The sequence below is a fragment of the Capsella rubella genome, unplaced genomic scaffold, assembly GCF_000375325.1.
Source record: "Capsella rubella cultivar Monte Gargano unplaced genomic scaffold, Caprub1_0 scaffold_6, whole genome shotgun sequence".
NCBI classification, from domain to species: domain Eukaryota; kingdom Viridiplantae; phylum Streptophyta; class Magnoliopsida; order Brassicales; family Brassicaceae; genus Capsella; species Capsella rubella.
Window position 1 is genome coordinate 2,028,702 of NW_006238918.1, and position 21,740 is coordinate 2,050,441.

At 36.8% G+C, this 21,740-nt stretch overlaps 6 protein-coding genes and 1 non-coding gene across 7 annotated transcripts; 4 read left to right on the forward strand and 3 right to left on the reverse strand.

Moving 5' to 3' along the window:
* The first annotated feature begins 5 nt into the window (after positions 1-5).
* On the forward strand, positions 6-2,724 carry LOC17882397 (histone-lysine N-methyltransferase ATXR4). Its single transcript, XM_023781643.1, has 7 exons — positions 6-391; positions 630-685; positions 1,110-1,236; positions 1,514-1,583; positions 1,678-1,860; positions 2,295-2,366; positions 2,468-2,724. Exons 1-7 carry the CDS (start codon positions 41-43, stop codon positions 2,584-2,586), a joined length of 978 nt encoding a protein of 325 aa, XP_023637411.1. The 5' UTR covers positions 6-40; the 3' UTR covers positions 2,587-2,724.
* Positions 2,725-2,820: 96 nt separating this feature from the next.
* On the reverse strand, positions 2,821-3,444 carry LOC17882473 (extensin-2). Its single transcript, XM_006289881.2, has one exon. It carries the CDS (start codon positions 3,435-3,437, stop codon positions 2,967-2,969), a length of 471 nt encoding a protein of 156 aa, XP_006289943.2. The 5' UTR covers positions 3,438-3,444; the 3' UTR covers positions 2,821-2,966.
* A 1,713-nt stretch (positions 3,445-5,157) lies between these two features.
* On the forward strand, positions 5,158-5,830 carry LOC17882055 (zinc finger protein GIS2). The gene has a single exon (XM_006290090.2). It carries the CDS (start codon positions 5,158-5,160, stop codon positions 5,734-5,736), a length of 579 nt encoding a protein of 192 aa, XP_006290152.1. The 3' UTR covers positions 5,737-5,830.
* A 1,711-nt stretch (positions 5,831-7,541) lies between these two features.
* On the forward strand, positions 7,542-8,430 carry LOC17882845 (calcium load-activated calcium channel). Its single transcript, XM_006289017.2, has one exon. It carries the CDS (start codon positions 7,583-7,585, stop codon positions 8,171-8,173), a length of 591 nt encoding a protein of 196 aa, XP_006289079.1. The 5' UTR covers positions 7,542-7,582; the 3' UTR covers positions 8,174-8,430.
* A 75-nt stretch (positions 8,431-8,505) lies between these two features.
* LOC17883001 (kinesin-like protein KIN-7L, chloroplastic) lies at positions 8,506-16,528 on the reverse strand. Its single transcript, XM_006289823.2, has 24 exons — positions 16,440-16,528; positions 15,883-16,166; positions 15,691-15,788; positions 15,502-15,591; positions 15,207-15,259; positions 14,518-14,583; positions 14,391-14,444; positions 14,206-14,265; positions 13,716-13,794; positions 13,419-13,486; positions 12,607-12,669; positions 12,334-12,438; positions 12,027-12,131; positions 11,785-11,892; positions 11,556-11,702; positions 11,276-11,425; positions 10,953-11,108; positions 10,431-10,643; positions 10,174-10,314; positions 9,965-10,090; positions 9,802-9,852; positions 9,547-9,594; positions 9,298-9,453; positions 8,506-9,167 (listed from the first exon to the last, which is right to left on the reverse strand). The coding sequence occupies exons 2-24, from the start codon at positions 16,137-16,139 to the stop codon at positions 8,625-8,627; spliced, it is 2,937 nt and encodes a 978-aa protein (XP_006289885.1). The 5' UTR covers positions 16,140-16,166; positions 16,440-16,528; the 3' UTR covers positions 8,506-8,624.
* Positions 16,529-18,083: 1,555 nt separating this feature from the next.
* LOC17884483 (gamma-tubulin complex component 3) lies at positions 18,084-21,246 on the forward strand. Its single transcript, XM_006289393.2, has 2 exons — positions 18,084-20,447; positions 20,568-21,246. Exons 1-2 carry the CDS (start codon positions 18,193-18,195, stop codon positions 20,827-20,829), a joined length of 2,517 nt encoding a protein of 838 aa, XP_006289455.1. The 5' UTR covers positions 18,084-18,192; the 3' UTR covers positions 20,830-21,246.
* A 172-nt stretch (positions 21,247-21,418) lies between these two features.
* Positions 21,419-21,500, reverse strand: TRNAS-GCU. The gene has a single exon. It is a non-coding gene; the product is annotated as a tRNA-Ser (tRNA).
* Between the last annotated feature and the right edge of the window lie 240 nt (positions 21,501-21,740).

Below are 21,740 nucleotides of genomic sequence, written 5' to 3' on the forward strand. Positions count from 1 at the left end.
TCCTCCATTGTGAAAGCAAAAACAAAATTGAGAAACAAAAATGTCGCGAATTGCTTTAAATCGTTATAGCCGTTGTCTCTCGCGCCTTGTTAAGCCGTTGGCGCCTCCGCTGTTCTATTCCTCTGCTGCGTCGAATCGAGATGGCGAATGTCAGACAGGGCCGCCGCCGATCCGAGTCGGACTCACTGAGTCAGCGGGTCGAGCTGTTTTCGCAACGCGTAGGATTGGTGCTGGAGATCTTATACACACGGCGAAGCCCGTCGTAGCTTGCCCTTCTCTTGCTTCGCTCGACTCTGTTTGTTATCTTTGCCTTAAGAAACTCATGGGTTCTGCTAAATTTCAAGATCGTGGAGTCTCGTATTGTAGTCAAGAGTGCCAAGAGAATTCAAAGGTTATGCTTTTTGTTTCTTACTGTCTATAGTATACTGTAGGGTTCCCTTTCATGTTAATGGATTGCTTCCTCAATTTCGTTTGGTGGTGTAAGTATTATCCCCGAGCTAATGCTTACAAGGTGTACGACGGAATGCTTCAATGGGAAAAACACATCACTTTTTCCTTTATTTGTTTCTCTAGAGATTAATTGTTATCGTATATGGACTTTTGAATTCATAGTTTTATATGATGTACAGGGTTTTTATGATGTGGAAACAAGAGCAGATTGGTCAAGCTTTGTTGATTATTGTAGGTATGATACTAAACCGTGTTTACTGGTTTCTTTGCTTTTTTACATATTTGCGCATATACTTTCATGGTGTATCAGCTTCAGTGTCTTCTTTAATCGATGTGAACATTATTTATTATCAAGTTCTTGAAGTTGTTCTCTTTGTTATCCCATAATAAGGCTTTTCATATGCATTTGGAGTGAATGAATCTGTGAGTCTTATACAGTCTAGTACTTCCTTGTTTCTATAATAGCTTCAACGGAATAATTAAAACTAAGGAAGACATAGCTTCAGGTATTTGTTAGTCTGTCTTGCTTTTGGGGAAGGCTATATATGGTTCTTCAAATCTTTCCTCTGGTAATTAGTAGAATAAGAAATAAACACTACTAAATTAATCAATATCTTCTTGTCACTGATATTGACTACACTCTATTATCTTTGTGTAAGGACGTACAACTTCAAGTACCCGCTTATGGTCAAGAGGTTGTGTTGTATGATAATATCAGGTGCTCTGCCCGCTGACTGTCTTGACATACTTCAACCTGCTGCTTTGTCTTCTGCGATGATTTCAAAGGTGAGTTATTGATGACAAATAGTACACTAATAATAGATTTTGAAAACTTTCGAGTCAAAATACATAAGGCTGATCACATTTATGGAAAGTTATGCAAACTCTGGATTGCGTCCCCTGAGTTACTTGTCTTCGATTTGATTGTCATGCACTACACTATGTTGAGCTCACCTTGTCGCTGTAGTATTCCCATGAATCAGTTATAAGCTTTTCATGACGAAATCATTAGCTCCACTGAGTGGGTTGTTGCGGTATAGTCACTCACGTGCTATTGTTTCAGATAGAAGACGGTTATGGTTTGTTATGGAATGCCTTTAGGAAAGCAAATTTCAAAGATGACGATGTTGCTTGTATCCTTGGAGCTATATCTTACATCAAATCCATTCTATCCCCAGCGTTCTTGTTTTTATCTCTTTGCTATTTACAGTCCTTAACATCTGGAAGTTCTAACTAAACAATGGTATACGGCTATACTCGCCCGGATTCGTATCAATGCATTTCGTATTGATCTGGTTGGAGGCTCGTGTGGCGAAGACCTTCTTTCACTGGCTGCAGCGTCTGTTGAAGGTGAAGGTGCAGTTGGCCATGCCGTTTATATGCTACCATCCTTCTACAATCATGACTGTGGTAATAATATTCACTTGTTCTGTTCTTTTTATGCCGGGTTTTCGCGAAGAAATGCTTTAATAGACAACATCATAAGCCTGGCTCTTAATTACAATCTTTTTTCTCGTAGAAATTGAACAATTTCTGATATGAGTGTATCATATTCTTACTTTGATATCCAGATTACTTTACGGCTAATTGTTGGAAGTTAATAATACCACTGTCTGACACGAGTAAAACTACTCTTTACTACCTGGGCTGATGTTTTTCTTTGTTTGGTTTTCTCTGGATAAAATGGTCTCAGATAGTTAAAATCCTTGTCAGTCTTTTCCTGAATTTTTCTGAAAACTGTTGTCATATCTATACTGCGTGTACAACATGTATTAGATGCCACACAAATATTCACCTAATTAATTTATGGAAAAAAAAGTGATGACTAGTTTGAATGTGCACAGATCCCAACGCCCACATAATGTGGCTGCAGAATGCAGATGCAAGGTTGAACACTCTACGCGATGTTGAAGAAGGTTTGCTCTTTTATGCTTAAAACAGAGATTTCTAATTAGCATTAATCTCAATCTTGTGTGCATTTCGCTTCAATGGTAACACACTTCTTGTATCTTTTTAGGTGAAGAGCTTCGGATATGTTATATAGACGCCAGCATGGGATATGAAGCGCGGCAAACAATACTCTCTCAAGGGTTTGGTTTCATTTGCAACTGCTTACGCTGCCAGTCCGGTGACTGATTAAATGTTCCTCTCTGCCCATAGTCACTTTCTATGTCTTTTATGCAATAAAAGCGACAAGATGAGGAATACAAATAAATAACAAAAGAATTTTTAAATACAAAAATAAATTCTAAATGGTTTGATTGGTTTCTGAAACTAAAATACCCATATCTTCACCAATGTATTTTTTATCATTGGATAGTGAAACATATATATTATAAATTTCAACCATTTGGAACATATATAAAACAAAAAAGTGCATTAAAACATACATTATTGGTTAAATAAAAAGCTTAATAAGATAGTAGAACAAAAAAACAATATAAGAAGAATCAAGAGAAGATATTATGAAAAGAAATTGTACCAATCATGTTTCTTGTTACTGAAACAATTCAAAATCAGTAGTAGACGTATGGTGGTGGTGGAGACTTATAGGTGACCTTTGGAGAAGGCGAGTAGTATGGTGGGGGTGGGGAGCTGTAGACGTATGGTGGTGGTGGGGACTTGTAATCAACCTTTTGAGAAGGCGAGTAGTATGGTGGGGGTGAGGAGCTGTAGACGTATGGTGGTGGAGGAGACTTGTAGTCAACCTTTGGAGAAGGCGAGTAGTATGGTGGAGGTGGGGAGCTGTAGACGTATGGTGGTGGTGGAGACTTGTAGTGAACCTTTGGAGGAGATGCCGAGTTGTATGGAGAATGTTTTTTAGGCGGGTAAGGTGATTTGTGTTTGTGGCTCGGAGAATTGTATTGTGGTGTGTGAGGAGATGAGTAAGGGTATGATGTCACAGTAGCGGCAATGGCACTTAGGAGCACAACATAAACCATGTAGTGCTCTATTCCCATCGTTCTTGAGGATCTCATCACACCCATCACTGCTCTTTTTGTTTCTTTGTTTTGGTAATGATAATACTTGAACATAAACGCCCTTTATATATAGTCTTTCTTTGTGTATAAATAATATATATCTTCTCAACTTGGGTTCGTGTATGGCACTTCCAAAATATATATTAGAGGACGTGCGAAGTTTTGTTTAAAACTTTGTGACTAGTAGGAAACATATGAAATTTTTAGTAGATTCTCGCAACCTACAAAAAAAAAATTAATATGTTTTCATATTCTTTTAGTATAATATCGGATCGATTATTACGTAACTAATGATATGAGGTTCGTAATGCGGTTAATTTTATCAAGTGAAAACGCGAGACATCATTTGGTTTACATCTTGTGGGACAATGTGATGGATTAAGAAATTGCAAAATTAAAGGTGTTTCGTAAGTAGAAAAGTTTGTAACGAGACTATGTATTTAATAAGTAAATTTGAAGATCACTTGGTTTGTATTTCTTCTTTTCTAAAAGGATTATAAGATGAAGAATCTTATGGTATAATAGAGTTGCTGAAGCTGTTTATTCTTTGGTTGAGGCAACCGGATGCGACTTGATCGTGTGAGCAACTAGTTAATACTGGTTCATGCACGACCATGTTCTTCCCTCATTATGGGCGACCACGTACGTTAACCCAATATATAGTATACGAGAACTTCTTTCAGCCTTTGGAGTAAATCAAGAGACAACAGATATGACTCATATGAGTTACTAACAAAATCTATATTGTCAATGTTGCACTTTAGAGCAAACATTAATGAAACTTTTTAACTAGATCGTACTTCCGAACGGAAAAAAAATCATCCAAACTAAATATATAGAAGAATCGTGCAGATGAGGAAACAAAGATGTGACATAACATATTTTACCATCCAACTACATTAATTTGAGGGAGCCACCTGAAAAGTTGTACGCTATGCTTATTCATGGTTCTTTTATTTTACTAACTACTCATAGACAATATGTTTATTTTTTTGCTTAGATGATCCAACATAAATAATTCAATCTGAGGAATATCGTTAACTCGCTGTTGTTCCAAAATGATCATAAGAAGGAAAAAAAAATGTACTTATATCACGAGGGAGGGAGATTTAAGCTATAGCCGCACAAGGCCATCAAAAGTCTTATACAAGCTGTCACTATTTAAAATAGAAAGAGGAACCTTAAAGATACATCTATATACTAGTATCTTGATGACATCAACTAAATGTACTAAACCCTTTTCATCAAACATTGACATGACATATCAAGGCATCAATGATGGTAGTTTGACGGGTAGAAATCATCAAGGCATGAAAATCTGTATTTAAATTTTACTGCTCACTATAATATCTACAAGGAGACAACCATTTTAGCTAGCTAACAATTTCTAATCCCTCATTAACTAAGGATGTAGCTAGAAATTAAACGAATAAATAAGTGCTACTTACCAAAAACTAAATGTGTGTGAATACGTCTATTATTGTTAAAAAGAGTTATTCAATGCCAATTATCTATGTACTGATGTACATACCCCATCGGGAATTAAATGCAAGACACATAGAGTAGGAGACCGTACTTTCAACTTGCAAATTTAATTAACACTAAAGTTGAATGAAGAATCTAGAAATAGAAAGCCTAAGTATTCTTTTACTTCTTACTCTAACATTTGTTTTCTCTTTTCTCTGTACTTGGCTTCCAAAGTCATCATCACCACCACTACATTATGATGAAGAGGACTCACGATTTCATGAACGTCAACTCTTTCTCTCCAAAGGAAAGACCCATTCGCCTCTTTGGCTTCGAGTTTGGAGCTTCTCATGAAGAATCCGAGCCCAAAGACAGTAACTGCAACGAGAATAGTGAAAGCGTCAAAGACAATACCAAAGAAAAAAGATTCAAGTGCCACTATTGTTTCCGGAACTTCCCTACCTCACAAGCCCTAGGTGGCCATCAAAACGCACACAAAAGAGAACGTCAACAAACCAAACGCTTCAACCTCCATTCAAACGCAGCCGCTTTATTCCACCGCCACCAAGCGCATTCTAGGTTATCCGAAGAACACTTTAGCGTTGAAGCTGCTCACATCAACGACGCCAGATTAGGGTTATTGCGTATGTATAACTCATCAGCAAGGTTTAATCGTGACGGTACATTGTCTTACAATAAATATATGCCTTTGTTCATCGACGATAACCAGATCACTAGGCCGACGACGTATGTTGGTGGTAGTAGCAGCAGGCGTAGTCTGTTTTACGAGTCCAAGACGAATGTACCAGACCACGTGAGTTTGGATCTACGCCTCTAGGTCTTTTCTTTAATGTCTGATCTAGCTTTTGTTTTGTTTTTGTTTTGTTTGTTTTCGTTTTCTAATAGCTTTCTATTTACGTAATGGTAGTTAATCCCCCATATATAGATATATCAAATAATAACAGCTGAGACTAGTTCATGCAGATGAAATAAAGAACTCTCTAGTGAAATTGATTAAGCATAATAAAGACGATGATTGGTCAAGAAATTTGTCATTATTGAACTTAACCTGAATATTACGGTGTTTTATTCAAAATATTTAAAACTATACTAATTTATATTAAACACTATCTCTTTAGAACCTTGATAGTATCGCTTAAAGTAGAGTTACAAAATCCGGAAGCTTAACTAACATATTTGCTCCTCTCTCTTTTATTAAATCGCCTAACATTATTTTGCATTGGGTTTGGCAACATATATATATATTTGATTTGTAATTGAAATTTCGTTTTGGTTGGTTCTGAAATGTCCACGCCAATATCATAACTTTCAAATCTAAATCGAATCGTTAAAGGGTCCCCAATGGATATATACATCACCATCACCACTAAGTTTAATTTGAACATGTTTTACGATTTTCTTTCTTGTTTCGTCCCCCACAGCCAACAATAAGACAAACCAAATAAATCGTTTAAATATATATGTCCGAATTGTGATGTATATAACGACTGTGTCTCTGTACGCAGCATTTAATAACTCAGATTCTGACATCCGCCTAAACGATTTCAATAGCCTAAAAGTTAATATAGATATGGATTTAACTTATGGACTCAATATAGCCACATCTGTTTCCGTGAGAACAACAATATGTGTCAGCCTCAACAAACGAAGAAGGTACTTGATGACCTTTTGATAAACGAATGAACCTAAAGTATCTATAGCGAGCGAACTACATTGAGAATACGAACAAGATCTTGTTAGTACATAGTGCCTCGAATGCCTATGAGATTCTAGGTAAACTACGTGTGGTATAGACAGTAATACTTATAAAATCATAACAAAACCAAATATAGATGATGTTCAATAGTAGAAAAATATAAGTTACTTACTCTTTATGTGATGACGTTAGTTAAAGGCGTATACCGCCCACAGATTTTTGGTCTTAAATAACAATAAAGAGAAAGACATGCACGTTTCCAAATCTAGTTACGTATGAGCCGAGCAGCTTAACTATAATATTTGTAATTTATGAATCAACATCAGATCCTATAGTTGATCTGCGAGACAATTATTGATGTGTGATGTGTGAAAGAGGCCGTGGTGGGTACATGTACATGAATAGTTCTATTAAACAAATTTAAAATATCAATCTAACTTGTGTTTGTACAAAGTACAATTAAAAGAAACGTTTCAATATATAATAAATAAACCAAGTTTCATCTTGTCCCACACACATTCAAAACTAGCCTCCTACAAAAATTTAATGAAAATCGTAAAATAGAGACATTGATACCAAAACTATGTTACCTAAAGATAGCCAAAGAAAAGGATGTCTCATCACTTCACACATTTTATTTGGCTCACGTTTTTCCAACCAACTACTTTTTGGGTGTAACATAAATCAGTTGCTTTACATTCTATGTACTATGTATTTATAACAAGAGAAAAAAAAATAAAAAAATTCGTGTCGTTTTAGTGAGAACAAAACGTCATCGAACCCACATGGTGTGCCGTTTATTAATTAAGTTGAAATTTAAAGTATTACGGTAGTGGGCTTTTATTATTAGCACTAGGGCCTTTTATATTGGTTATGTTTGTTTGTGGGCTTTTTAAAAATCAAAGTTTGACAAAACTACCCAATCATATCAAATCTCAGAGCTTCAGAATCGATCAGAAGAAAGGCAATGGCGACGGCGATACCTCTCTTCGCTTCTTTCAAGTACGCCGATAGTCTTACCGTCGTCGGAATCTCATTCTGCACAGCTTTGGTCTGCGAAGCAATCTCATGGATCCTAATCTACCGAACCAGCTCTTACAAATCATTGAAAACTTCCATTGACAAAGCCTCCAAGAAGCTCGAGACGATGAAGACTGATAACACTTCGTCCAAGCTAACAGTCAAGAAATCGAAGACGAAGAAGATAGATCGCGTTGAAAGCAGCTTAAAGGAATCGAGCCGAGATCTATCGCTGTTTAAGTTTAAATCTGGTGCCGTTGTGGCTTTGGTTCTCTTTGTTGTGTTCGGGTTGTTGAATTCATTGTTTGAAGGGAAAGTTGTAGCGAAGCTTCCGTTTCATCCGATTACGATTGTGAGGAAGATGAGTCATAGAGGATTGAAAGGCGATGATTCCACGGATTGTTCCATGGCTTTTCTTTATCTGCTCTGTTCTATTAGCATAAGGACTAATCTGCAGAAGTTCTTAGGATTCTCTCCGCCTAGAGGAGCTGCTGGTGCTGGTGGTATGTTTCCCATGCCCGATCCAAAGACGAATTGATCAGGTCTGATCTGATGAAATTGGATTTAGCTCAATGCTGATTCTAGTGCTTGTTTTAGTTCAGTTCGTAGAGAAGCACTTTGGAAGCTTCGAGTCTCTGTAGTATGTTGTTTTGGTTCAAAATTTGTTTACATGATCTGCTCTTCTGATGTAGTCACGATGCAGCATGTCCTGTGACTACTGCTGTTTTCTTAATTCTGACTGCAATCTCAACCTTGATCTTTGTCTATTCAACTCCTTTTCATACTTGACATCTTTCTGATCATGTGTAGCTCCAAAGGTTTTATTTTTATGCATATGTATTGTTTGGAGAATTGAATGCAATGAACTACTTTGCAGAAAAGATTTGCCTTGGGGATACTTCCTTTAAAGTATTATCAACAAACAGTAAGAAAATCAAAGCCCACCAAGGAAATTAGAAATGTACAAACTCAAAATCACAAATCATAACTTAAGTCCCAATATGGTCGTTTTGTTGCATATCTGAATCATCAGCTCCTTGGGATCTTCTCAACTTGGCGACAAGAACCCACATATTAGCAAGTTCATTCTCTAGATACGCTTCTCTTTCTTTCGACTCTTCTACTGTTCTCTGTAGCTCGGCTTCTCTCTGAACTTTTTCAACTAGAGCAGATTCAAATGAAACTTCACGTTCCTTGCACATGCTCAGTTCTCTCTTCAGTTCCATCAACGAGCTGTCTTGCTCTTTCCTCTTTATAAATTTCTCTCTCCTTCCATTCCTCTGGTTTCCTATCTTTCCCCGTGGTGTAACAGAGCTATTATGCACTGCTGCCAAATCAGCTGCTAGCCTCTGGTTGTGATTCATAAGTCTTGCTACTTCCTCAGACAATGCCTTAAGCTCAACAGCAGCCGCTGAAGCAAGCCCTTTCGCATATGAACTCTCTTCAGCAAGTTTCTTGTTTCGGAGTTCTAGTTGTTCCTTCAACTCACTTAGTTCTTCAGTTTTCAGTTTAAGCTCTTCAATCTCAAATGCCTGTTGTGTCTCAGTCAGGTAGTGATTATAATGTTTAGATTTTCATATATCGATATAGAAGGGAAGAGAAACATCAGAGGACAAAAAAAAAAATCACAGTAAGATGTTTTGAAATATATGAGAATTCCACCTGTGCTTCAATGACTTTTTCTTCATTTTTGTTTGGGGATTCAGAAGATTGTTGCATGTGACTTGTGACCGAGCTTATATCTCCCAGTTCCAAGGCGTCAGAGAGCTGATGCTTTAGGTTTGCAACCTCTTCTTGCAACTCTTCACATAAACATGTCTGCAGGAAAAATTTGATCAGTTACAAATTTCTGACATGTCTGCACACCAGCAATACACTCGAACCGGGGAAAGAGACAAGGTATTATCTGACCTTTTGGTTGAGTTGTTCCTGAATGACGCGATTATCTGCAGCTTTAACCTGTAAAAGTAAATGAATAATGTGTAAAAGGAGTCCTTGCTAACCAATTTTGAAACAATTTTGTTAATGTCGTTTTTGGCTTACTGAATAACGGATCATACCAAGGTGAATAAGATATATAATAGCAGGCAGGAATATAGCAAAGCCGTATAGGTGCAGTATTAATCAATAGATGAAGTACTGTGTAAATAGAGAGAGTTTCAGCACCTCGAGTTCAAAACATTTCTCATTTAGTCGAGCCCTCATTTCAGAAACAGCCTGAAATTAAGAGAAAAACCAATTGAAAGAAAATCCAACATCAGCGACTAAGTGCTAGAACAAGAAGCATAAGGCCACTGTGTGATGTTTGAAAAAAAAAAAAAAACCCCACCTGCACGAGATCAGATTTATCTAATTCATCATGTGATGCTATAACAAAATCCAAAATTTGTTTCCCCAACGTAGCATTCTGGTCGTTCTTTGCCTTGATGTCGCCATTGAGGATTTTAATCTCTGCCTGCATAAATTTAATACAACCAGGAATCTGCAAGGTTTGATCGAAAATTTTGATAAAGATGATGAACAGAACGCAAATATTACTTTAATGTCTTCATTTTGAGGGGCATTGGCAGCCTCTTCCGACAATAGTTTAAAAGTCTTTAATTGTTGCGCCATCTCCTCAGATAAAATCTTTTGCTGTTCCCTCAGTATTTCCATCTGGTCGATCATTTTTATTCTAGTCTGGGAGCAAGTACACAATGTCTTAGAAATCGTAATCACTTGTTCTAAAGAAAGCTCAATAAACCAATTGATGGAAATGGAATGGGCTATCAGCGGTGAAAAAAATGTCAATGTACCTCAGGTGTCTCAAACTCATGAAAACTGTCTTCATGAACTTCTTTATTTTCCCTACTCTCTAAGAGTTGATCCGCCAATGCAGAGCCTTCTGAAAGTCTACTTTCCATATGAAAGTTACTGCCTTCTCCTTGAGGAGTTGACGGTGAACTGTCGGACTTAACCACACTCGACTTGTCACTGACGCTTGATCCCTGGAAACTTTTGTCCTTTTTCTGATAATAAAACAGTAATGAGAGAAAAATTGGCAAGAAAGAGATTGCCAGAAAAGAAAAAAAAAAAGAGAAAGAAGAAAATCGAAGTGAGAGGGAATAAAGCAGTGTGATATCTCAAACACACGAGGAGCATAATTCTTTCGAAGTACATAGAGTGCCAGATATATAATGTGCAGGAGGACACTGTTTACAACAGAACTGACTATAGTGCGAGGCTACGATGTTGAGTGAAATGCTCAAAATTAAGCAAAACCAGCCAACAGTAAAAGTTTATCAAGAGCCATATAATTTCTAGAATCAAATGTGTACCTTTAGTTTTAACCAATTCAGCAGGCCATGCTTCCTGGTCTTCTTTTCTTCTCTAAACGCATCTTCTATAGTCTCAGGAGTCCCTTCACGGGAAACATAAAATTCAAGGTTCTCATCATCCATCAAGTCCCGCCTCTTGTAAGGTAGGTAAGCAAGCTGGCCACGGATTTTTATCAAGTAAGATCAGCCAAAAAAAATAATAGTAATTCGCAGACATGCTGTTGGGAAAGGAAGACAGTGTTTTCTATCAAACATGCTGCTAGGAAATGAGGACTTATGCAAAGGACAGGTGAAGGATGTACAAGGCTTATAAGCGATTCTACCTCTTCTTCTCCAAATGAGTGCCTCCTCCGAGGATCAACTCGATAAGAAACACGCGATGTTTGTGGAGTTTTAGTAGACACGAGAATTAATTTTGTAAGCCGTTGAATTCGGCTCATGAGAGCTGCTTTAGCATCTTCCTCTTCTTCTAGCTTTTATAATTACACCAAAAGAAAATAATGCATATCAGATTTCAAGTTTACAAAACTGAAGCGGGATCAAGTAAAGTATCATCGGTCTGTTGCAAACATTTAAGCAGGGATCAGTGACAGAAAAACATACTTTCTGCTTCAGGAGAACTATATTATCATCACTGGTATCCTTTAACTGAGAAACTGGTTTAATTCCTTGTTTAAACTGTTCCAACTCCTCCTTCAGTTGGCGAATCTCGTATTGGTACTTCTTGATCAATGATTTCTCATCAATTATCTGTAAGTTGTAGTGTTAGAAATCCAGAATGAACCTTCAGTACATAAATGCACTGAGCTGAACGAATAGATGCGAGTAAGACCTTGTTCTGTGCGGCCTGAATCTCGATATGCTTTGCACGATGGGCAAATTTCAGTGTGTTGTGTGTTTCTTCGGTGTTGCTTGATGCGGGAGTCAATGTACATATGAGCTATCATATCCAGATGGAAAAATCAATCAGTAAAATCGATCATAGGAACTGTTTTATGCTGCCTATGTTCATGTTGTGTTGTGTGTGGCACTTATTGCAACAAGACGCTAAAAATAATCTCTAACAAGACTTACAGATACACGTCCATGACCACTCAATGAGGACTGAAGCAGCCTGGTTAATTTAGAGTCCCTATATGGTACATGATTAGCCCTCCTATCTGTAAGCTTTGATATCACCTACAAAATTGCAAAAGAACGATCAAACTTCAGCTGTTGGAAGATTGCTTAACATAAGGACTGGAAGGCACAATCCAACCGAAGTTTTAAGCTGTAAAGGAGAAAAAGAAAAGTTACGGGCAAATCTATTTACAAAGCAAAAAGGCAAAGAATTCTTAAATTCAACTGAACTTCAAAAAACTAGTGTTGCTTGGAAACTCACAGTCCCTAAAGTCAGCAAACTTTTATTTATATAAGACCCTTCCTTGCGCCTTAAACCACTGGTTGCAGCCTTTGAGCTCTCAGAACCTGCCAGATCAATGAGGTTCTGCAGATATAAGTGAAATTATGGATAGTTAATCATTTGTTCACCTTTAAATGTTCAGAGAGTGCAATAATAAACATTTTTATCAGAGTTCATTATGCTCCAGAGTTTAACAAAAAGTAAGCTATAATCGAACATAATGTCACAGAATTAAAACAAAAGATGTCATACCAGCTGTGAGAGGTGTACAGCTCCACCTTCGTTATTGTCACCCAAGGGACTACTCTCTATGGTCTGCAACCGAACCAGTTATAACATCTTTCAGAAACGGTATAACTTTACTGATATATATATATGAAAAGAAAGTCAAATTGTTTAGCTAATATACTGAACATTACTAAACCGCTTGGTTTTAATAAGTATGACAGAGTTGCTTGAAATTCTGTTTAAAAGAAGAAAACGGTATTCAATTTCTGCTGAAGGCTAGAGAAAAAGGTAGGATTGTTCAATGTTCGTAAGGAACACAAAAGTGGCCCTATTTTCCAGTTAAACAACACAAAAGATAAGGTGACAAGAAACTATAATCTTGATTTTATTAAACCTAATGATGATTTGGCGATAACCCCAGGAATTTGAAATAGAAATTTGAAACTAAGGGCCAAAAGAATTTAATATATTATATGATTTAAGGAATAAGTATGTATTAGGGCCATGGTTAATATTTGAGGAGAATGGATAAAGAAGAATAATTCATCAAGAATGAATTTAACCATGCATTAATAATAGTATGGTGAAAGGTTCGAAATTATTTGAGCTCATTGCCGATAGGGGAGGTGCCACGAAAGCTTGGAGCACAATGCTTACTGCTTATATTTGGAGAGTGAAGTGTAGCCAAATGTATGATAATATAAAGAGCTATATAGTTCCTTGTAAACTTTTCTAAACAAACTTGAGAATTGAGATGGATGAGGGGAAAGAAATGATATAGCAAGTGCACAAAGAAATAAATCTCTTCATGCTTTGAAAGTGAAATATCAACATACCAGGGTAAACATTGTATGGCTCCGGCTGCTGAGCAAATTAAAACTTGTGGACCCAATATGTCGGTGCTCTATCATTAAAGGAAATTTTATCAAGATGACTTGCATAAAGAGAAAAAGTACCAGATTTAAGAGAAGGATTAAAGGAAACTACTGGAATCAAGAAAGAGAAAACTAGTCTTTAGCTATATTATATCATATACAAGGAAAAGCCACAAATGGTAAATGCAGACACATTCTGACAAAAAAATTGTAACTTTTTTTTAACACTTTCTGTTAGAGAAACATGGAACTGCCTACCTTCTCCAGCTGCTATAAGAGAAAGCGCATGAGCAGGGGATAGAACAACTTCTTCTTTAATACCTTCAATAAAGGTTCCCTCCAATCGACAATAAAGAGAGGTTCAGTGAAGAATTTTAGAGGAAAAGACACAAAGCAATAGAAGTAGTATAGTATATTAATTTTTTGTCCCATACAATAGTCAACAGGTTCATCATTAGTATATATACTTAAATAAAAATGTAACCTAGAACATTCAAATACCGATAATCAGGCCACTTTTCACATTGTGTTTGCATTAGTCCAGAGAATTTCACTTATAAGAAAATGGAATAAGTACATCTAGCCGAGAATAGATATCGACTCTAATAAAACAAATATGGTGTGAAAGGTTTTAGGATTCTATGATGAGCACTATAGTCACTACAAATATATACGAAAAAGTGAAATCAGTACTATGCATGCGACCCACAAAAGGTAAAGAAGAGGATCAAAGTACTGAAACAAGTACCTGCTCATCTTCTCTGATCCTCAAATTTTGTCCTGCTGGGTTCAATAAATCATTGACAACCTGAAGTAAAATGAACCGTTAGGATATTAAATAAATCAACGGCAGAATCTAACTATCATTCAGCACCACTGGTAAAGTTGACTATATAGGGAATGGAGAGAAGAAAAGCAGGTAGAGAGTAGCACCTCATTATAAATTTCAAAGTAGGAAACACGTAGAAGAAATTCTCGCTTTGGTGTCTGCAAGAAAAGAAAAATGTGTGATGAAGCACTTAGGCAAGGGAATTCGACTAAGAAACATCCTTATAAGTACCTCTTGTATAATGCTGAAAGCATCTTTGACGGCTAATGGTATAATACCAGGAGATCTTTGGTCCCCCTGACATTTGAAGCAAACAAAACTGTCTTCATGAGATAAAATTATTCTTAGGTCATGCACATCATAAAAGTCACACCTAAACATGGTCTCTAAAATGAAGTATGTAAAGTCACTACACATTAGGACAGGACCATGTATTGATCATGGTTTATTAGAATAGGAAATTATATATCTTTATATGTAATTTAGGCAGTCTCTTAACTAAGATATGTAATTTCCTATTCTAATATGGTTGTCATAGGGGCCTACTAGGTTGCATAGTTTCTAAAGCAGATAACTAACCTTAAGAGTGCAGCCATATGCTAACTACAGTAAAATAAAAGGCCTTATAGTGTCAACAGAGCAACACTAGCTAGAAGGAGAATAATAATCAATACCAAACATAACATTTTAGGATCCAAACATCTAGTTCCATTGCTAATCGTTATGGGTACTATAGGAGAGAAACTTTGCTCCTGAACTACTCAGTGATTTAGCCAGTAACGAAGGAAGAGGTAAATGACTCTCTGACATAGAAGCAAGTCTGTGATGATACATTGAAGAACATTGTACACGGTAGTAACCTAACAAGTTCTATTGTGATAAGATGAAAAGCAAGAAATATCATGATTAGTAAATCTTACATGCATAGTGTGAGTTTTTCCACTGCTTGTCACACCATATGCGAAAATGGTCCCTGTGGTTGGATTAACACTCAAAGTCAGTATATTAGAATCAAACTGGCAAAGAAATCTAACTCAAAGTATTATGCACTAGATAGAGCTTGGCAACTCCAAGATCTCATTTTCTGAATGAATGGTCATGCAACTGTTCTTAGTACTGTAGCTCAGGATAAACTATAATAGTATAAATATCTTTCTATATTCTAAAAAATAAAGTCTTACTAGACAGTTCAGCCAATAAAAATTAAGTCCATACCATTGATCCCTGCCATAGCACCATTAACGACATGCTGAGCAGCAACATCATAGACATGGCGTGTTGTTGTCGTAGGCCCGAAAACACGATCTGCAAGAAACAACAGAATTTCAAGAAACAATAATAGCAGATTGGACTTTGACATCTAGTTTGATTTTTCATTCATTCATTCAAACAGGTAAGACTAACCATAGGCATAAGCTATTGATTGATTATGTTCATTCCGCACAATAGTTTCCCCATCTGCATACCATGCGATCTCTTCCCCTTTGCTGATTTCCCTTGGACTATAAGTCAAGCATAGACCAATGTCAAAAATCGAACAGAACAAAAACATCAAACCCTCAGTTGTTTGAATCCTAATGACCAGCGAAATTTCACCTGAGAGGACGAAAACGAACAGTGACAGTGACATTTTCTTTGGACTGCAAAGCCTTAGGCGGTAACTTTCCTGTATGTAGTAACTGAGGCTTGCTTCTGGCAGATGAAGAAGTAGGGGAGCAATGGCTATAATCATCCACAGATGTCTCAGGATAATGTTTAGAGGATGAGGTTGTTGAAGAAGCAGGGGACTCGGCAGTCTTCAACTTGCTAAACCCAGCAGCATTTCTAGACTTGGATACTTGCTTAGATCCCATCACTAACCAAATTCAAGCTTCCCGAAACTGAAAGCAAAAATCAATAAACGAAAACAATGCTTTACTGTGTGTGATGAGCTTAGAACTCCAAAATCGTAATTTAAAAAAATTCTAAAGAATAATACTCTCATAGAGCAGCAAATAGCAAATTAACACGAAAGCATTGGAATTTGGGAGTTTTAAAAGCTATAAATTGGTAAGCGAGTGAGAGAATCACACGATTTTGAGGACTAAGAATTAACGGAATTGCCACAAAGGTAACAAACACTTGGATACAATCGAATTGACACAAATGGGTACCTCAAGGCTCAATGTCAATGTAGAGCATCGCCGCCGCTAAAAGCCGAATCGCATGCAAAAAAAGAGAGAAGAGAGAGAGAGAGATTAGATTACGTATATAGCAGAAGAAGAAGAAGAAGAAGAAACATCTCTCTCATTGTCATTAATTAGTTAGATGATTGCGATTTGTGTAAAAAGAGTGTTTACTTTTCTGTAATAACTAGTAATTAATAACCCTCGCTTGCCTTTGAAGCGATTAATACTCTACCTTAATCCTTAATTTGCATTCCAAATTATTCGTTTGTTCACTTCTCCTAATCTGTAATCACTATCACTAAAACATCATTAAAGGTGAGAGGAAGAGAGAGAGGAAGAGAGATAAGAGACGAAGAGTATATACGTACATGTACGATATACGTATTCGCCTTCACGGATATTGTAAGGAGGAGGAAGATGCAGAATTATCTTTGTTAAAGAACAATATATAAGCTACCATTATAATTTACAAACAAAAACTATAAAGAAAAAGTAATTATGTATAGATGTAATTTACTTCTAAACTTTTGGTATGTCATTAACTCACTATGATTAGATATGGTGGGTAATTAGTGCTACAAAAAAAAAATTATGGAATGGTAGCAAATTTATCTAATGACTAATGGCATGCAATCCAGAGAATAAAAAAGAAAAGGATATGGAGTAATTAATTGCTGACTAGTAGAAAGTGATTTTTTAATTTTATTTTTTAACACTAGTGATTGTTATAGTTATCAGTAAATATTTTAAAACAAACATAAAGTAGGTTTTATTCTGATCGTGTACTTTGATTTTTCAATGAATTAAAGAGGACATACACTTCCTTTATTCCCCGTTGTGAATGATGAGAATCATAAGCTTTAACCAAAAAAAAAAGAAAAAACAAAGATGGGAATAATAAATAAAAGCAGCTTACTAGTAGTACCTAATTTATTTACTCTATTGGATCACTTTCATCAAATTTATAACTATATTATTTTAACACATGTGTGAAAATTACATAGATATATTTTAATCCTCTATTTGTATAAGGACTTTTTCGTTTATCACTTTTTAATATAAATAACTTCAATTTTCTCAATGAATACATAAATTTGGTTGATCAAACTAAAGAGGTTTTTTTTAATGCTAATTAATTTTCTTTCAAGTACATATTTTGATTTGTACCTTTTTGTTATAAGTGTGGAGCTTCTGGTTAAGAATTAAATAATATGAGATTCTTTTTCATATTTATGTATTTATGGTTTATCTATTAATTCTAAAGAGGTAATTCTAAAAATGCCAATATCTACATTTGACATATCATCTACTACATTTTTTTTGAAAAAAAATCAAAACAATACATTGGTTTTTTCTATTATTTTCTCTCTATTTTTCATTCAATAGTAATACATCTCAAAGTGACAATTATTTGAGATTATGAGATCATAAAAACGTAAAATAATAAAACTGCACTGGTTTCTACTTTTTTTTCCAATGTTTTTGGATTTCGACATATTTCTCATTTGCCCGCCGAGGAAAAAATATTAAAGTCCAAAAGAGCCCGTCTTTTTTTTTTTAATTCACTCATCACAACACTACTCAACTCACTCGCCCACACTCTCTGCAACTCTTTCGATTTCAAAAATCAAATTCGAAGAAGAAACCCCAAAAAAAAAAAAAAAAAAAAAAACTGGAAAAAAGGAGAAAAAATCAAAAAGGCGAAATCGAAGAAGAAGAAAAGGCAAAAGCTTGATTGATGGAAGACGACGATCAGCAGAAGGCTGCAGATCTAGTACAGGAGCTTGTTCTTCGCCTTGTCTCCCAAAACCCTCAAACCCCTAATCTCGATCCCAAGTCTCCCGCCTTCCTCAAAACCCTTCGTTACGCCTTTCGTATCCTCTCTAGCCGCCTCACTCCTTCCGTTGTCCCCGACGCCACCGCTATAGCCGAGTCTCTCAAACGCCGTCTCGCTACTCAGGGTAAGTCCTCCGACGCACTCGCTTTTGCCGATCTCTACACTAAGTTCGCTTCCAAGACTGGCCCGGGTAGTGTCAACAATAAATGGGCTCTCGTTTATTTGCTTAAAATCGTTTCTGATGATCGTAAATCTGCTATTAATGGCCTCGATTCCTCGGTTTTGTTACCTAATTTGGGGATTGGTGATGTTGGGAACGGGTTTTTGCGCGGTGGAGAAGCTAAGAAGAAGGATTGGAGTAATGGTGTTTTGTTGGTTAGTAGAGATCCTGAGAATTTGCGTGATATTGCCTTTAGAGAGTATGCCATTTTGGTTAAGGAAGAGAATGAAGTGACGGAGGAGGTTCTAGTGAGGGATGTTTTGTACGCTTGCCAAGGGATTGATGGGAAATATGTGAAATTTAACAGCGAAATAGACGGTTATGCTGTGCAGGATTCGATTAAGGTGCCTCGAGCTACTAGGATACTGGTTCGTATGCTCTCTGAGCTTGGCTGGCTGTTTAGAAAGGTTAAGACTTTTATAACCGAGAGTATGGATCGGTTTCCAGCTGAAGAAGTGGGAACTGTTGGGCAAGCGTTTTGTGCGGCATTGCAAGATGAGCTCTCTGATTATTATAAGCTATTGGCTGTGCTCGAAGCGCAAGCCATGAATCCTATTCCTTTGGTTTCTGAATCAGCAAGCTCAAGCAATTACCTTTCTTTAAGGAGGTTGTCGGTATGGTTCGCAGAGCCTATGGTGAAAATGAGACTGATGGCTGTTTTGGTTGACAAGTGTAAGGTTTTGAGGGGTGGGGCGATGGCTGGGGCTATCCATTTGCACGCACAGCATGGTGATCCGCTTGTTCATGATTTTATGATGAATTTGCTTCGATGTGTGTGTTCTCCGCTGTTTGAAATGGTTAGAAGTTGGGTTCTAGAAGGGGAGTTAGAAGATACTTTTGGTGAATTTTTTGTCGTAGGTCAGCCGGTTAAAGTCGATTTGCTTTGGAGAGAAGGTTATAAGCTCCACCCAGCTATGCTTCCGTCTTTTATTTCCCCGAGTCTAGCTCAGAGAATTCTGAGAACTGGGAAATCTATAAACTTTCTTCGTGTTTGCTGTGATGATCATGGGTGGGCTGATGCAGCTTCAGAAGCAGCAGTTGCCTCTGGGACAACGACTAGGCGAGGAGGTCTCGGGTATGGTGAAACAGATGCACTTGAACATCTTGTTACTGAAGCAGCAAAGAGAATCGACAAGCATCTGTTGGATGTTCTATATAAGAGATATAAGTTTAAGGAGCATTGTCTTGCTATTAAGCGTTATTTACTACTTGGTCAAGGTGATTTTGTCCAATACTTGATGGATATTGTAGGACCTAAGCTTTCTGAGCCAGCTAATAACATTAGTTCATTTGAGCTAGCTGGATTTCTTGAGGCTGCAATACGAGCATCAAATGCACAGTATGATGACCGCGACATGCTAGACAGATTGAAAGTGAAGATGATGCCTCATGGCAGTGGAGACAGGGGCTGGGATGTATTCTCATTGGAATATGAGGCAAGGGTTCCATTAGATACCGTGTTTACTGAGTCTGTTTTGTCCAAATACCTGAGAGTGTTCAATTTTCTCTGGAAGTTGAAACGGGTAGAACATGCTCTTATCGGAATTTGGAAGACCATGAAACCAAATTGCATCACTTCTAACTCATTCGTTAAGCTCCAAACGTCGGTGAAATTGCAATTGCTCTCAGCCCTGAGGCGGTGCCAGGTCCTTTGGAATGAAATGAATCATTTTGTTACTAACTTTCAGTATTACATCATGTTTGAGGTATTGGAGGTGTCATGGTCTAATTTCTCAAAAGAGATGGAAGCTGCTAAAGACCTGGATGATCTCTTGGCAGCTCACGAGAAATACCTCAACGCCATTGTTGGAAAATCTCTTCTGGGTGAACAGTCACAGACCATCCGCGAATCACTTTTCGTCCTCTTTGAGCTTATATTACGGTTCAGGAGTCATGCAGATCGTTTGTATGAAGGAATTCATGAGTTGCAAATAAGGTGAGTTTTGTCTAAAAAACTATTTTTAATTCAAACAAAAGTAGACTTTAAAGTTTTGCTATCTTCCTCCGAATTTAGGGTCACAATTTGATCTCTTATATCACCAACTTTTTCCTGCAGATCTAAAGAATCAGGAAGAGAGAAAAACAAATCGGAAGAGCTTGGTTCATGGATCAGTGAGGGTAGGAAGGGATTAACACAGCGTGCTGGAGAATTTCTTCAAAGCATGAGTAAAGATATGGACAGTATTGCAAAGGAATACACATCTTCACTTGATGGTTTCCTATCGCTTTTGCCTCTGCAGCAATCTGTAGATCTCAAGTTTCTCTTCTTCCGGCTTGACTTCACTGAGTTCTACAGCCGGTTGCATTCCAAAGGATAAGAAAGTTGAAAGAGTATCAGGTTTAGTTGAAAAACAACATTGCACAACAGCAAGAGAAGAAGACATGATCTACGTCTTTCACTAACCGCTGACTGCAGCATGGGCTCCTGAATCAGGGATGCAGAGGTTCTTTTCTTAAAATCTAGGTGCGTGGAAGAATCTGTTTCTTATTTTAAGAGACTGCCTCAGAGATTTTCTGTCTTTTGCACAGATTGTTTTTCAATGGCTTGTTTCAAAGTTTAGGATTGGGAAACAGATTCTTTGTCGTTGGTAAATTGGGGAAGGTTTGTGTTTGAGTTTGTGCTTATCAGCTTTAGATTTTTTCCTCCATGTGGTTCACTGATTTGTATGATTTGTTTTCTTTCTTGGTTGATATAAGAAGGAATCAGTTGCTTCTTCAAAATGTGTATTTCCTTACTGTGAAAGGCTCCAAACACTGAATTTTCGCTTTCTAGAAGCTTATGTGTGATTGAGCAAGAGCATTAACTCGCATTGTTTTGAATCTGCAAACCTTTAAGCACTTTAGGGATTAAAAAAAAAGAAAATTTTTTTACCGGTTGGTTTGCAAGGAAGGAAAAAGGTAAAAACTCGTCGCCTGAGAGATTCGAACTCTCGCGGGGAAACCCCATGTACTTAGCAGGCACACGCCTTAACCACTCGGCCAAAGCGACTTTGTTGAACAAACAACAGATGTAAATTTTTTATTATTTAGCATGAAAATTTATTTAATTCAAACTATTTTATTTATTTTGCAAAATTTTAAAAAATCTTATGTATAAATCTAATGAAAAAATTATCACAAAATTTAATAAAAACATATAATAATTTATTACTTACCAAGCTAAAAATATTTTACAATAATAGATATTCGTAGTCAAATGTCTCAGTAAGAAAAAATATATAGGTCTTTG

What these genes read in the sequence shown, in the direction of transcription:
- LOC17882845 (XM_006289017.2), top strand. Translation starts at nt 7,583, where the DNA reads ATGGCGACGGCGATACCTCTCTTCGCTTCTTTCAAGTACGCCGATAGT.
- LOC17884483 (XM_006289393.2), top strand. Translation starts at nt 18,193, where the DNA reads ATGGAAGACGACGATCAGCAGAAGGCTGCAGATCTAGTACAGGAGCTT. An exon ending in ATTCATGAGTTGCAAATAAG is followed by an intron (nt 20,448 to 20,567) that starts GTGAGTTTTGTC and finishes TTTTTCCTGCAG; the next exon opens with ATCTAAAGAATCAGGAAGAG.
- LOC17882397 (XM_023781643.1), top strand. Translation starts at nt 41, where the DNA reads ATGTCGCGAATTGCTTTAAATCGTTATAGCCGTTGTCTCTCGCGCCTT. An exon ending in AGCTTTGTTGATTATTGTAG is followed by an intron (nt 686 to 1,109) that starts GTATGATACTAA and finishes TCTTTGTGTAAG; the next exon opens with GACGTACAACTTCAAGTACC. An exon ending in TCTACGCGATGTTGAAGAAG is followed by an intron (nt 2,367 to 2,467) that starts GTTTGCTCTTTT and finishes GTATCTTTTTAG; the next exon opens with GTGAAGAGCTTCGGATATGT.
- LOC17882055 (XM_006290090.2), top strand. Translation starts at nt 5,158, where the DNA reads ATGAAGAGGACTCACGATTTCATGAACGTCAACTCTTTCTCTCCAAAG.
- LOC17882473 (XM_006289881.2), bottom strand. Translation starts at nt 3,437, where the DNA reads ATGGGTGTGATGAGATCCTCAAGAACGATGGGAATAGAGCACTACATG.
- LOC17883001 (XM_006289823.2), bottom strand. Translation starts at nt 16,139, where the DNA reads ATGGGATCTAAGCAAGTATCCAAGTCTAGAAATGCTGCTGGGTTTAGC. An exon ending in CTGTACACCTCTCACAGCTG is followed by an intron (nt 12,439 to 12,606) that starts GTATGACATCTT and finishes TTATATCTGCAG; the next exon opens with AACCTCATTGATCTGGCAGG. An exon ending in ACTCATTTGGAGAAGAAGAG is followed by an intron (nt 11,109 to 11,275) that starts GTAGAATCGCTT and finishes ATCCGTGGCCAG; the next exon opens with CTTGCTTACCTACCTTACAA.